The sequence below is a fragment of the Salmo salar genome, chromosome ssa14 (assembly GCF_905237065.1).
Source record: "Salmo salar chromosome ssa14, Ssal_v3.1, whole genome shotgun sequence".
Classification (NCBI taxonomy): Eukaryota; Metazoa; Chordata; class Actinopteri; order Salmoniformes; family Salmonidae; genus Salmo; species Salmo salar.
The window spans coordinates 38,539,787-38,553,228 of NC_059455.1; the positions used below are offsets into that span (position 1 = coordinate 38,539,787).

The 13,442-nt window shown below is 40.8% G+C and overlaps 2 protein-coding genes across 7 annotated transcripts in view; both read right to left on the minus strand.

Annotated features, from left to right (window-relative positions):
• Positions 1-1,130: 1,130 nt before the first annotated feature.
• uqcr11 (ubiquinol-cytochrome c reductase, complex III subunit XI) lies at positions 1,131-5,267 on the minus strand. Its single transcript, XM_014140975.2, has 3 exons — positions 5,115-5,267; positions 4,443-4,583; positions 1,131-1,860 (listed from the first exon to the last, which is right to left on the minus strand). The coding sequence occupies exons 1-2, from the start codon at positions 5,228-5,230 to the stop codon at positions 4,463-4,465; spliced, it is 237 nt and encodes a 78-aa protein (XP_013996450.1). The 5' UTR covers positions 5,231-5,267; the 3' UTR covers positions 1,131-1,860; positions 4,443-4,462.
• Positions 5,268-7,699: 2,432 nt separating this feature from the next.
• Positions 7,700-13,442, minus strand: part of tcf3a (transcription factor 3a) — a 44,064-nt gene continuing 38,321 nt past the window's right edge. For all 6 annotated transcript variants that reach the window (XM_014140982.2, XM_014140978.2, XM_014140976.2 and 3 more), the window contains 2 exons: positions 12,829-12,975; positions 7,700-10,809 (listed from right to left, as the gene is read on the minus strand). In XM_014140982.2, coding sequence (XP_013996457.1) covers positions 12,836-12,975 — 140 coding nt within the window. In that variant the 3' untranslated portion in view covers positions 7,700-10,809; positions 12,829-12,835. The remainder of the gene's footprint in view (positions 10,810-12,828; positions 12,976-13,442) is intronic.

Sequence of the window (13,442 nt, forward strand, 5' to 3'; positions counted from 1 at the left end):
GCCACTAGAGATTCTGGGTTAGAGTCCAGGCTCTGTCTCAGTGGTCTAAGACACTGCATCACAGTGCTAGCTGTACCACTAGATATTCTGGGCTTGAATCCAGGCTGTCGCAGCTGGCCGCAACTGGGAGACCCATGGGCCGGCGCACAATAGGCCCAGCGTCATCCGCGTTAGGGGAGGGTTTGGCTGGCAGGGATGTCCTTGTCCCATCGCGCACTAGCGACTCCTGGTTAGAGTGTTGGACCTGTTAACCGTAAGGTTGCAAGATTGAATCCCCGAGCTGACAAGGTAAAAATCTGTCGTTCTGCCCCTGAACAAGGCAGTTAACCCACCGTTCCTAGGCCGTCATTGTAAATAAGAATGTGTTCTTAACTGACTTGCCTAGTTAAATAAATATATATATTTTTTTATAAAATTGGCCAAATATACCGATTTCCGATTATTATGAAAACTTGAAATCGGCCATTCCGATTAATTGGTTGACCTCTACTACCAATTGGATACCATGAAATTGGGGAGAAAGGGGGGTCAATTAAAAAGTACATTATTTTCCTTCAGGGATGTAGTGAAGTAAAAGTTATCAAAAATATAAATAGTAAAGTACAGATACCACAAGCTACTTAATTAGTACTTTCAAGTATTTAACAGCATTGGCATGAGGCTAGTAGCATAGCATCTCTCCATTGAATACAGGTGGTTCAAGTCAACAACCCTCAAATATTCAAAAAAGGATTACAATAATGAGATGTATCCACCAATCCAAAAGAAGCATAGGCGGGAGCTAGACAGCCCTCCATGCAGCTATGTGGACGGCTCCCATTGTTAGGGCGGAGAGACATGTATCTGTATATCCATAATCTTTGCCTATGGTGTTTTGATAATCGTAAAGTCACTCCGCCAAGCTACAGCAATTAATCCACTAGTCCCAACTGCAGTTCAGTCGACGAGATTTAATGCAGTCTTGTGAGCAGGTGAGTTTTTTTTAAATGTCATCTACCTTTGTTTAGCTGTGTGTTTATACACAATTATTTAGATTTTTCACAAATCAGACCAAACTGGATTTACAAAAACATTAACGTTTTCCAGAAAACAATCAGGCACTCCGTTAGAAACCCAGAAAGCACTGAATATACCTAGTTACTCGTTTTATTATGTTTTCCCCATTATCATCACAAGATTGTGGATAGATTTCAAATGGCAAGGGAAAAAGACACTACATTTTGTACACTTAATTTGATTAAAACAACCATCATGATCATTAAGAAGTTGGACAAAGGAGGTCCAAGAAAACGAGCCGGGTACCAAAAAGTTTGTGCATTAAAACTAAACTACACCGTTGTCATGCCAACAGTTTAGAAGCAGAAACAGACTACCAGTAGTAGCCAGGCTACACTGAAACGATAATGGTTGATACAGTGAACCGAGAGCAAAGGGAAAAACAGAGACTGTATGATTTTAGCTTCATAGCCCTTGCTCTGGAAAATCAAGCAACGTTAAAACCAGTGCGAAAATTAAGTTTACTGACCCTGAAAAGTAGAATTTCACTCTAAGCTTTAAAATGACAACAGAATTCAATCCAACTATAACAAAAAGGGAATAAATATTATCATGTTAATGTCTCAATACATGCATTTCTATTTCCTCCATGTCATTCCATTGGCTGAGCAATTACCAAAAAAGACAATGCACAACACGGTTATTTCAAAATCAGGATGAAAAGTCCATTTAAAATTATTGAAAAGGGTGAAAGCACAGTGTTCCTCTTCTGTTTGTCCTGGGGTGGAGTTGAGTCACGGTGCTTGATGGTCTGTTCACACTCTCTCCATCTCTCTCGGCCTGTCTCTGACAGCACAGATTGACCTACAGGCAAAAAGATTGGGTGGATGTCACAGTCTCTACTTAATACTTTCAAGGACTTTCCAAATCGACCCGACACTGAGGATCTGAGATGGTAACATACTGAAGATGCCAGCAATGAGCAGTATGGTGAAGATTCAACATTTAAATCCAAAGGGCAAGGCAGAGTATTCATCCTACAGGGAGACGACACTATTGTCCTTCTCTCAAGAAGCTGGCTCATGTGCAAACCCCAAGTTGGCTTCCATAACATCGCTGCCAGCAATGTTGTGATTGAAGACAACAGCCAGGGCCTAAAGCAGCAATTAGCTCTTGATCATGACTCAGTTCCATTACATCACACATAAGAGTCATTGGACGAAGGCGTCTTCTGTAGGGGGGAGTTTTGTTAAGAGCTGCGATGCTCGGTCTGAACATTAACAAGCATCACTTGCGGTACGGTTTTGGAATCATAAGGGCCTTATCATAGAAATCATAAAAACATTCAATACAAATTGAAACACCTTTATAGGGTGGTCATATTTCCATGTTACAACGCGTGTTTAAGGAAAGACGAGTGGACAACCTGTGCTAATTAGCCATCTGCGTCGCCAAACACCAGTGTGTAAACAGAAGACAAACGCCACAAACGTGTTGTCATTGGAAAAGTGTACTGTCAGCTGCAACTGTTTTAAAACCGCTTACGAGTAAGTGTGTATTTAGCATTTGATAATATTTTGATGTGATATGGAGGGATTTATGTTTCTTGAACCATAACGCAATTGAGATTCGATTCACATTTAGATGGAGTAGTTGTCTGTTTTGGCTTCGAGCCAATTCTCCCTTTAAACAGAAAATGTAAGGTCCTTGGACTAAGGAATAACTTTAGGCTCATTTAGTCCAATACTGGGCTAATCAACAGTTGAAACAATGAGGGAGTTTGATTTAGATCCCTGGGCAATGGCCTGTGACGTGAATGGGCAAAAGCAGTGAGAGAGGAGTGCCCTTCTCACATCAAACAGTAATCTGCTGCGCTCAGTCATGTTATCATCAAGGAAAACATCACTTTCCCATAAAATAGATGTTGGAATTTTCAAACTAGTATTCATTGGGAAGGCACATAAAGCCTTTTTATCAAAATCATTAACTTTTGCATGTGAAACAACAGAATCCTACTTATTACTCCATGTTTAACCTATGTCACGTTTGCTTTGAGATGACTTTGCCGTCAGCCAAAGCGGGGCACCTGGCTCACACATGGGAGGCAGCCCGGTCCCAAAACCAATGCAATCAACGCTAACCCGGTTCACTAATCGAATCCCCTCCACAACAAAGCGTACTCCTGGTGCGTTTCAGTAAAAAGCTGAACGGATGGGGCTGTAGAAATGTAACCACTCTCAAATGTATAGTTATAAACGCAAGGCTTGACAATCCAATGATATAAAAATTATAGTTCCACCCATGTCGAGGCTATATATTGTTTGCAAACATTGGAGTAAAACAAGCTTATATTTTGGGTTCTGATGGGGTATGACAGTTAACTAAGCTCACGAGGCATTTATAAGTTACATTTGGGAATGGCACGTAAAATGTTGCAATGGACAACAAAGGAGCCTGATTGGCTGACTGTCCTTTGTTGTTCAAAGGACAAAATGGCTGCCGTGGCTTCTGCTACCTAGCATGAGGACAAAAAGGCTGTTTAAAAACTAGCAGTACTTCAAATCTTCTCGATTTGTCATTAGGGATAATTAGGAGTACAGCGACATCTTCCATCTCTAAATTGAGGTTCATTTTCAAGCCATATCCTACAGGGTGGGTATAATTTGTGGAACGTTCCAAAAGGAATCTGTTCCAAAAACTTTGTAAAGTACAAGGTTGCCAACAAACGCATACAAAGTTGCATGATCAATTCACCTAGCTAATTAGCTGTCGAATAGGCATCAACTCATCACGTAGTTTATTCTTAATATTTGTCCATAGGCTACCAGAGTGAGGGCAGACATTTTTCGGGAATAAACATGGTGAGTGAAAAATAGCCCACTCCCTACCCGGTATCTTATTCTGCCGCTATACAACTTTGTATGCGTCATTTGTTGGCAACCTTGTTATTTACCAAGTTTTTGGAACAGATTCCTGTTGGACCGTTCCACAAATTATACCCACCCTATCCCGCGCGCGGGCAGCCAAGCATTCCGACCTATAGGGAGATGTACTGACTGTGACATACTGGTCGGAAATATTCTAGCTAGGTTTGACAATCTGTTGCATAGACACCCTGTAAAAACAGGCAGGGGTGGACTGGGACCAGAAATCGGCCCTCACACTGGACTATTTCCCCCCCCCTTGAGGCCCCCATTATTAGCCAGAGAATTATATTTTTGCCAAAAAAAAACTCAAGTCAGATAGGCCCACTGGGCTAAAAATGGACGGCCCATCTAGCATTTCAGGCAAATGCCAGATGGCCCGTCCATTTTTAGCCCAGTGGGCCTATCTGACTTGAGTTTTTAGCCCATTTTTAGCCAGTCCACCCCTAAAAAAAACAAGTCAAGCAGACCTCTTTGTAGAGAGCATACCCTTACTGTGATGCTATGTGCACATTTACTCACCTTCAGACACAGAAACGCCTCTAGTCATCGTTCTTGAATTTGCCACTGACGTACGGTACATAATCCAAGATCAAGCGCCAGTCAGTGAAGTGTACCAACGCCACCCCTCCAACTGAACCCCACACCGCCAACGTTGGAACCCTGCGTTGGGGGTAAAATTTAATAGGTAATTTACAATCGAGCTAGGGGATACCTAGTCAGTTGCACAACTCTATGCATTTAACCCAACCCCTGTGAATCAAAGAGGTGCGTGGGCTATTTTAATTGACGTCATCGTCGCCGGGGAAACAGTACTTGCCTTGCTCAGGGCAGAACGTCGGATTGCGGTTACTGGCCCGACGCTCATACTGGCGGCTACCTGCCGCCCCCTAGCGCTAGTTTCAGAATTAGGTACTTAGCTAACTAGTTCTCCAAATGATCAAAGTCAGGTCGGTGTTTCTGGTTCACGGCCTTGGCAACCTTCTACGGGTCAATGTTGCCGTTATTAACTAGCTTTGCTACCAAGCAAGGCACGTAGTAGCCAGTATGTTAGCTAGCTAACTTTTCCGGACATGACCTCAGCTAGCTAAGGGTAAAACAGACAAGGGCAAGTCAGAATAAGACTTTGCATTGGAAACTTATTTGATCAAATATCAATAGCAAGGTGTCAGTAAACATAGGACATTATCTTACCATGTTCTCGCGATGGAAAAGTATTTCTGACCGATCAATTTACCAAGCATGTTGGAGCTGGATGTTGTTGCTAACCACCAAGGAAAAACCTGGGGGAACTCTGAGCGCATGCCCATGCGAAAAAGGATCCCTACGCCATTTCCGGTTATTCCGGCGTTATGATAGTGATGTTTGTCTTGACTGACGATTTTTTACCATTGTGGCTACGACTACAGCGCCATCTAGCTGTTGCGTCGGGGATAAATGTACAACGGTAGTAATTTAGCAAAATAAACGAATTTAGTTAACCTGTCTCCTAACCTGCAAAATCAGTTCCCCTAACCTGCCACGATAATTCTCCTTACCTGCTACTTAAACTAACCCCCAGTGCTGACAAACCATCAGTATCACCACACCGAAATCTGTGGACTGGAAATAAATTCAAATCTAGGATTAATCAAGTATTACATACTCATTGGAGTCTCAATAATATAGCTTTAGCATAGTTATAGTTGATGGAAATTGAATAAACAACTCCAGTAGCATTCTTTCATATCTATCTTTAGACTGCAATGGAGTACTTATATCCATATAATCTTTCAATAAAACAATGCCAGATGAGATCCCTAATACTAGGCGAGTTGAGGATTAAAAAAGAACAGGTGTATTCATAACGCAGATTGTTGCAAGACGTTTAAAACGGAAGCAAACAAAAACGGAGTGACCTGAATTTGTCCAATAGAAACTCGTTTAGCTAAGTTTGGTTCTTAAATGGTAAGTGGTTTCCGTAATGAATACACCCAAGGTCGTTGCATTGATGCAGATGCACGTTCTCGGCCAGGGAAAGATTCCACTACATTTCCTTCATGAGCCAAATCCTTCCAAATGCATTAAGTGAATTAGCATGCACATCAGGGGGAAAATGTGTGGAATCACACTGTACATGCTACATGGAGATCATTTTTTCAAATACATTTAATTCAGGCTGTAACAACAAAATGTGGAATAGGGGGTATTAATACTTTCAATGCACTGTACAGTCATGGCCAAAAGTTTTGAGAATGACACAAATAGTTTGTATGATGGCAATTTGCATATACTCCAGAATGTTATGAAGAGTGATCAGATGAATTGCAAAGTCCCTCTTTGCCATGCAAATGAACTGAATCCCCCAAAAACATTTCCACTGCATTTCAGCCCTGCCACAAAAGGACCAGCTGACATCATGTCAGTGATTCTCTCGTTAACACAGGTGTGAGTGTTGACGAGGACAAGGCTGGAGATCACTCTGTCATGCTGATTGAGTTCGAATAACAGACTGGAAGCTTCAAAAGGAGGAGGCGTGCTTGGAATCATTGTTATTCCTCTGTCAACCATGGTTACCTGCAAGGAAACACGTGCTGTCATCATTGCTTTGCACAAAAAGGGCTTCACAGGCAAGGATATTGCTGCCAGTAAGATTGCACCTAAATCAACCATTTATCGGATCATCAAGAACTTCAAGGAGAGAGGTTCAATTGTTGTGAAGAAGGCTTCAGGGAGCCCAAGAAAGTCCAGCAAGTGCCAGGACGGTCTCCTAAAATGTATTCAGCTGCGGGATCGGGGCACCACCAGTACAGAGCTTGCTCAGGAATGGCAGCAGGCAAGTGTGAGTGCATCTGCACGCACAGTGAGGCGAAGACTTTTGGCGGAAGGCCTGGTGTCAAGAAGGGCAGCAAAGAAGCCACTTTTCTCCAGGAAAAACATCAGGGACAGACTGATATTCTGCCAAAAGTACAGGGATTGGACTGCTGAGGACTGGGGTAAAGTCATTTTCTCTGATGAATACCCTTTCCGATTGTTTGGGGCATCCGGAAAAAAGCTTGTCCGGAGAAGACAAGGTGAGCGCTACCATCAGTCCTGTGTCATGCCAACAGTAAAGCAACCTGAGACCCTTCATGTGTGGAGTTGCTTCTCAGCCAAGGGAGTGGGCTCACTCACAATTTTGCCTAAGAACACAGCCATGAATAAAGAATGGTACCAACACATCCTCCGAGAGCAACTTCTCCCAACCATCCAGGAACAGTTTGGTGACGAACAATGCCTTTTCCAGCAAGATGGCACACCTTGCCATATGGCAAAAGTGATAACTAAGTGGCTTGGGGAACAAAACATCAATAATGTGTCCATGGCCAGGAAACTCCAGACCTTAATCCCATTGAGAACTTGTGGTCAATCCTCAAGAGGCGGGTGGACAAACAAAAACCCACAAATTCTGACAAACTCCAAGCATTGATTATGCAAGAATGGGCTGCCATCAGTCAGGATGTGGCCCAGAAGTTAATTGACAGCATGCCAGGGTGGATTGCAGGTCTTGAAAAAGCAGGGTCCACACTGCAAATATTCACTCTCTCCAACTTCATGTAATTGTCAATAAATGCCTGACACTTATGAAATGCTTGTAATTATACTTCAGTATTCCATAGCAACATCGACATAAATATCTAAAGACACTGAAGCAGCAAACTTTGTGAAAATTAATATTTGTGTCATTCTCAAAACTTTTGGCCACGACCGTACATGGAGAATTGTTTCAATACACACAAAATGAGCCAAGAATCTTAGCATGTTTTCAACCCTTTATTACAATGGTTTTTTTTTCATTTAGGTATACAAGCTCAAAAAGACAGACATTGAAAAAAAGGTATATTTCTGTTAAAAATGGCACATTTATTGCTACATTACTGTTATATACATGACAGTTCTCAATATCTACTTTATATATATATATATATATAGATATATATATATAAAAAAATAGGAAACTGGAGGCACTTTGAGGACAAATGGATTCTGTCCCCAATGTAAGAGCGACAGTTGGTTTTGTAGCAGTGTGACTGTCTGTTGAAGGGGGCAGAGATTGGCAGACCATGAGACCGCTGGCAAAATTCTAGTTGTGCGTTTTGACAAGGGAAGTTAAGGATAATGTACTCAACATTTGCAGTTTAATATTAACAAAAATGAACACAAATAACATCAGCAATGTTCAGTTTTTCAGATAATTTTTTGTTGTAATAAATCCCAAAACAATGTGTCTTCTGTGAGACAGAAGAACCAATGGCAGCTTAGGGTTTTCATCTGGAGGATGGTTACTATGAAAGACAAACAGGCCAAACTGAGAAAATACTGTTGCAATTCAGTATCACTCTGCAGGGGAAAATACTGTTTAGTTGATCTCTATAACAAACTGGCCAGGTCTTGTATAGGTACATACTGAACATGTCAATTTCACATTTTTCATAACAAAACAAAAATGTCTCTCTGCCCTAGTTAGTAGAAAACAAAGTTGAGAATGTTGAAAAAAACACAAAAAAACTATTAAGGAAGGACATGGTACTCTGAGTGTTCTCTAAATCATCAATGGTTTATACGGAAGATAACAGGTCTGGAAACACTCATATCCACTCAATTCTACAAACTGGTAATAGGGCTCAGTACATCAAAGTGGACTCAGTTGTTCAGGGATGCCCATCACTAACTGAGAAACAGAGGAAAAGGGTCAAAAACATTACTTTATATTTTTTATATGTACTGAAACACTTCCCTCCTACGTCAATCGTCTATATCTGTAAAAGGTTCTCTTGGAAAGCCACGCATGCAGTGACAATCACAGTGAAGTTTCAACAGTGACATTTTCAGGCCTGGTGAGTAACTACTAAGAATGATACCAAAGTTAAAAACCTAGCAAGCTGAAAAGGACTGCCATAAAATGAAACTGGTATGAAAACGTAATACGTTGTTCCTTTTTCAACAATATCAGAGTTTGCACTTAAATGAGTGACAAAGTTGCCAATACTTTGACATATCCTTTGATAGTAAGTATGAAGTAGTAACTGGTTTAAATGATTTATACAGACCATCTCCAAATGACCTGTGCTTCCAAAAATAGTTGGTGGATGTTCTAGCCATATTAGGAGTGTTGGCGTTTACTACTTTCACCCCTTAGCAACTGGCACTTCTTGCTTTTGTCATCATTAAAAAAAAAAAAAGATTACTAGATTTGGGATGGAAAAAGAGTTTGTTCCTGGCATCTAAAATGAGAGTTCTTACATTTAAACAAGGTAAACAAAAATAAATGCAATCCAAAAGAAAAAAACTCATACAGCTATATTACAAAGTAAAAAATAAAAAAAATAACACATCACTTCTACAAAAAGGAGGATCCTTACAGACTTTATAAATTGTTCAAAACGCCCAATGCTTCCTGTAATTTAAGGAACAAAAATTGCTGTCCATAGATAGCAGTTGAACGCATTCAAGGGAAGATAGCTATGATATTTCAGGACCCACTCCACAAAAATCAACCCTCTTGAAGTCCAACCATTATTCCTTCTATACTCGTCGAAATAACTGTAGTCTACTTAAAAAAAACAGACATTTCCTTACGTCGTACATAAAATCTTTAAGTACGCATGACCTGGCCATGTAGGTTTGCCTTACCAACTGATGACACTTGCTCCACAAACGTGAAGAGAAAGAAATGAAGGCAGGTGGTTGACTCAGGTTGGGGCAGAGGGTACTGACCATGCATCCACATGGCCTGGCTGAAATGGAGGCAGAACAGGAGGGGTAAAGAAGGGTAAGGGAGTGGCAGTGGAGGGGGAGAGGCTTGCTCTGGTTCAGAGCACACACACACACTTCCTGCATGTTTCAGTCCAATCTCCCCAAGTCAGAATGAGGAAGTGTTGAGATGACCGTGTGATCCTGTTGAAAAGTAGGTGAACCGGAAGTGGTTCTCAGCTAGTAGCGAGTCCTGACCTCTCCTGGGTCTCTGTATGTGTTGGTGGATGGGGACACCTTCCTCACTGGGAATGCTTCCACTCCACCCATGGCAGTAGCAACAAACAGATGAAGAGGACAAAAATGGAAGGCTTGTAGGATTCCTGGATCAAATAAATACCCACCATACAAATCCTTCAGACAGGCCTGTGTCAGCCCTGACGAGGGCAGATACTTTTTAAAATCATTGTGCTATATAACAGCACTCTGCCTGCCGATTCAATAAGTGTCCCTTCATCACTATGACTGTCCAGTCTTTTACATTCTGATGGGGTGGCTGAATACCTCAAACTGTACTGTGTTTCAGCCATTTGAGAAAAAAATGGTGGGGATGACGACGATTCTAACTCTCCCAAGCCTTGGCGTTATGCATGTATATCAGGCACATAGTTACTCACAGGTTAGATTCTGGTGTCACCTTTGCTTGTAATGAAACTATGACCTTTTCAGGTGGGAATGGCAGATGACTACCCAAAGGACACAAAATCCCGTTGCTCACATGAGCAATTGATCCAAAAATACTATTTGATCCAAACAAATTTTGCTCCCAACATGTAAAGCAACTTCTCAAAATGTCTTACAAAAACATGACCATTAGGCAGAAAATCATTGCGTTTAAAATTTCCTCTTTCTGTGGCCAAGTCTCTCCTTGGAGTTCAGGGTATGTTTACTGTAAATATTCTTCAAAACTCTGGTGTATAGGGGTGTACATGTGTGTTGCTCTTGTGTTCATGGTCAGGAATGTGGCCACAGGCTTTGTCAGTGTGTGTGTGTGTGTGTATGCGCTTCTCCACTATATGTGCTATATCGAGAGCGCACCTTTGTGGATTGACACCCACTGAGATGCATAATAAGACAATAAGGCCACGTCTTCTAAGAGCTGTACAATCAACAGGAGCTGGAAGACAAACAGGGATCTTTATATTACACGTCTTTCTGCCATTGAAATCCACTGAAGTCCAAAACAATGGAACATTTTTTACTGCATATTAAAATACATTCTTGGGATGGAAAAACTTTCAGTGTACACTTGTAATGATAGAGAGTAGACAATACCCTTACATATTGTTTTTATAATAATCTTTGAGAACTAACAATCACCAAAATAAAAGCTAGACAGTCAGGAGAATTAAATTCCCCCAAACAATGAATTTAGTAGTAATGATTTTGTTATTATGTTTCAGCAAAAGAACATAGCATTAGCTATGGCATAATTTGTAGAATTGTAGGAAATAGGCTTAGAATGCAAATGTCTTTACACCACCAAGATGTTTAGAGGCGTGACCTCTAAAAATGTCAAATATTCAAACGGGCCGACCATGCTTATTTCCAATCTTTTCTTTCTGCTAACAGTATTCTTAGCACCAATCAATCTGGTTTTAGATCTAAACACAGTACCACAATCGGCCACTATGCTTGTTGTAAATGATATTGCAAATGCCTTAGATGATAGAAAGCACTGTGCTGCGTTGTTTGTAGATTTGTCAAACCCTTTTGACACTGTAGACCATGCTATCCTTTTGAGTAAGCTGTCATCTATAGGACTGGGCACTGATGCCTGCCGATGGTTTTATGACTATCTTAAAGATAGAACTCAGGCCGTCATGGTCGACGGGGTCAAGTCTGACCCCTTACAGTTACTTAAAGGGGTCCCTCAGGGTTCAATAATTGGCCCACTATTGTTCTCACTTTATATAAACAACATTGGTGTTGATGTCAGATATTGTAAATTCCATTTATATGCAGATGACACAGTGATGTACTCTATTGCTCCAACAGCGGACCAAGCTTTAATGCAGTTGGAGTCTGATTTTAGGATACTACAGGCGTCTCTTTTACAGCTTAAACTTGTTTTAAACGCTAAGAAAACAAATGTCATGTTTTTTTTCTAGGTCTAAACTCAGTTATAAACACTTTTGTAATCACTAGCTTGGATGGTACTCAAATCAAACAGGTCTCTGCATATAAATACTTAGGGGTATGGTTAGATGATAGGCTTTCTTTAAAAAAACATGTTACCGAATTGGGAAAAAAGCTCAAATTCAAGATAGGGTTCCTTTACAGAAACAGGGCTTGTCTGTCCTCCGTAAATAGAAAACAAATTGTGCAGGCTACTTTTATGTCCGTTTTAGATTATGGTGATATTATCTATATGCATGCATCGGCAAACACATTAAAACCACTGGATGCTATTTACCATTGTGCACTCAGGTTTATCACGGGTGAGTTACAAAACTCATCACTGTATCCTATATCAACATGTGGGTTGGGCCTCTGTGAGGCGAGAGCAACATGCTCTCTTGTTTATTTATAAAGCACTTCTTTTAAAACTACCTCCATATATCTCATTAATTTCCACTAGATATTAATTTTAAAACCAGATCACAGATGTGGATTACATTAGAGACTCCTGCGGTCTCCACAGAGTTGGGTAGGACTGCCTTCAGTTCCTTTGCACCTTATTTATGGAACAAACTGCAGATCCAACTTAAGTTAGATACTCTGGTGTCCCTTGCCCATTTCAAAAATATTATGGAGGATCAATATGATGTTGTCTGTGATTGTTTCTTTGTTCTGTATGTTTGAAATGTTCTTGTCTGTATGCCTAAAACTGTACATGTCAACATGTTTACACAGGGCACAGCCGTAAAAGATCCAGGTCTCAGTCTGTATTCAATGTTGAAATAAATAAATAAAATAATATAAATAAAATATATATATATATATATATATATATATATATATATATATATATATATATATATATATATATATATATATATTTTTTTTAAATGTCCCCTGCCACGCCCACCACCAATCCCCACTTTTGATCCAGGAAAAAAAAAAAAAGTAATTTTATGCTCACACATGCCACAACAATACATATGGTTTTGACAGTTACAGTATGACAGCTTACCTGGGTGTTATATATGGTTCACAGAGTTGTGTCCATCGCCGCCTAACCCGGGGTGCCCCCCTCCCATCTGCATCTGGGGATCCACTCCCGAAACCTTCTCTTCCTCCCTCCGCTTCAGACACGCTGCCTTGGGGTTCAGGTTACGCTCTTTAGGAAGAGGAGACACAGAATCACAGGGGAGAAGTGGATCTACAGGTTCAGGTAACCTGATGGTGAGCACAAGACAATAGTCAAAGATGGACGCAAGGGGCAAAAAACATCAGGTTTCACAGATTCTAGTAAACCGAGAAGTGCTTGGGAGGTTAGGCTTATCTAGGAACGAGAGATGTTAAAAACAAAAAGACAGGGAGATGTGACAGGCACGGAAGGTATGATTAAGGTGTAAATGCCACAATATTCTAAATATGAAACAAAATAGAAAAATGTATAATTGGAAAATCATGGAGAACAAAAGACCAAACAAAGAGGAGACAGCTGGACAGAACAGAGGAACGGCCAGACAGCAGCAGTGAGGTCACTAAGTGTTTGGCAGAGGTGAAGCCCCCCCTCTTCCCCCATCTCTTTTCGGGTTGGGTTTGGTAAGGAATCCTTCCAGAGCTACAGGGAAGCCATAC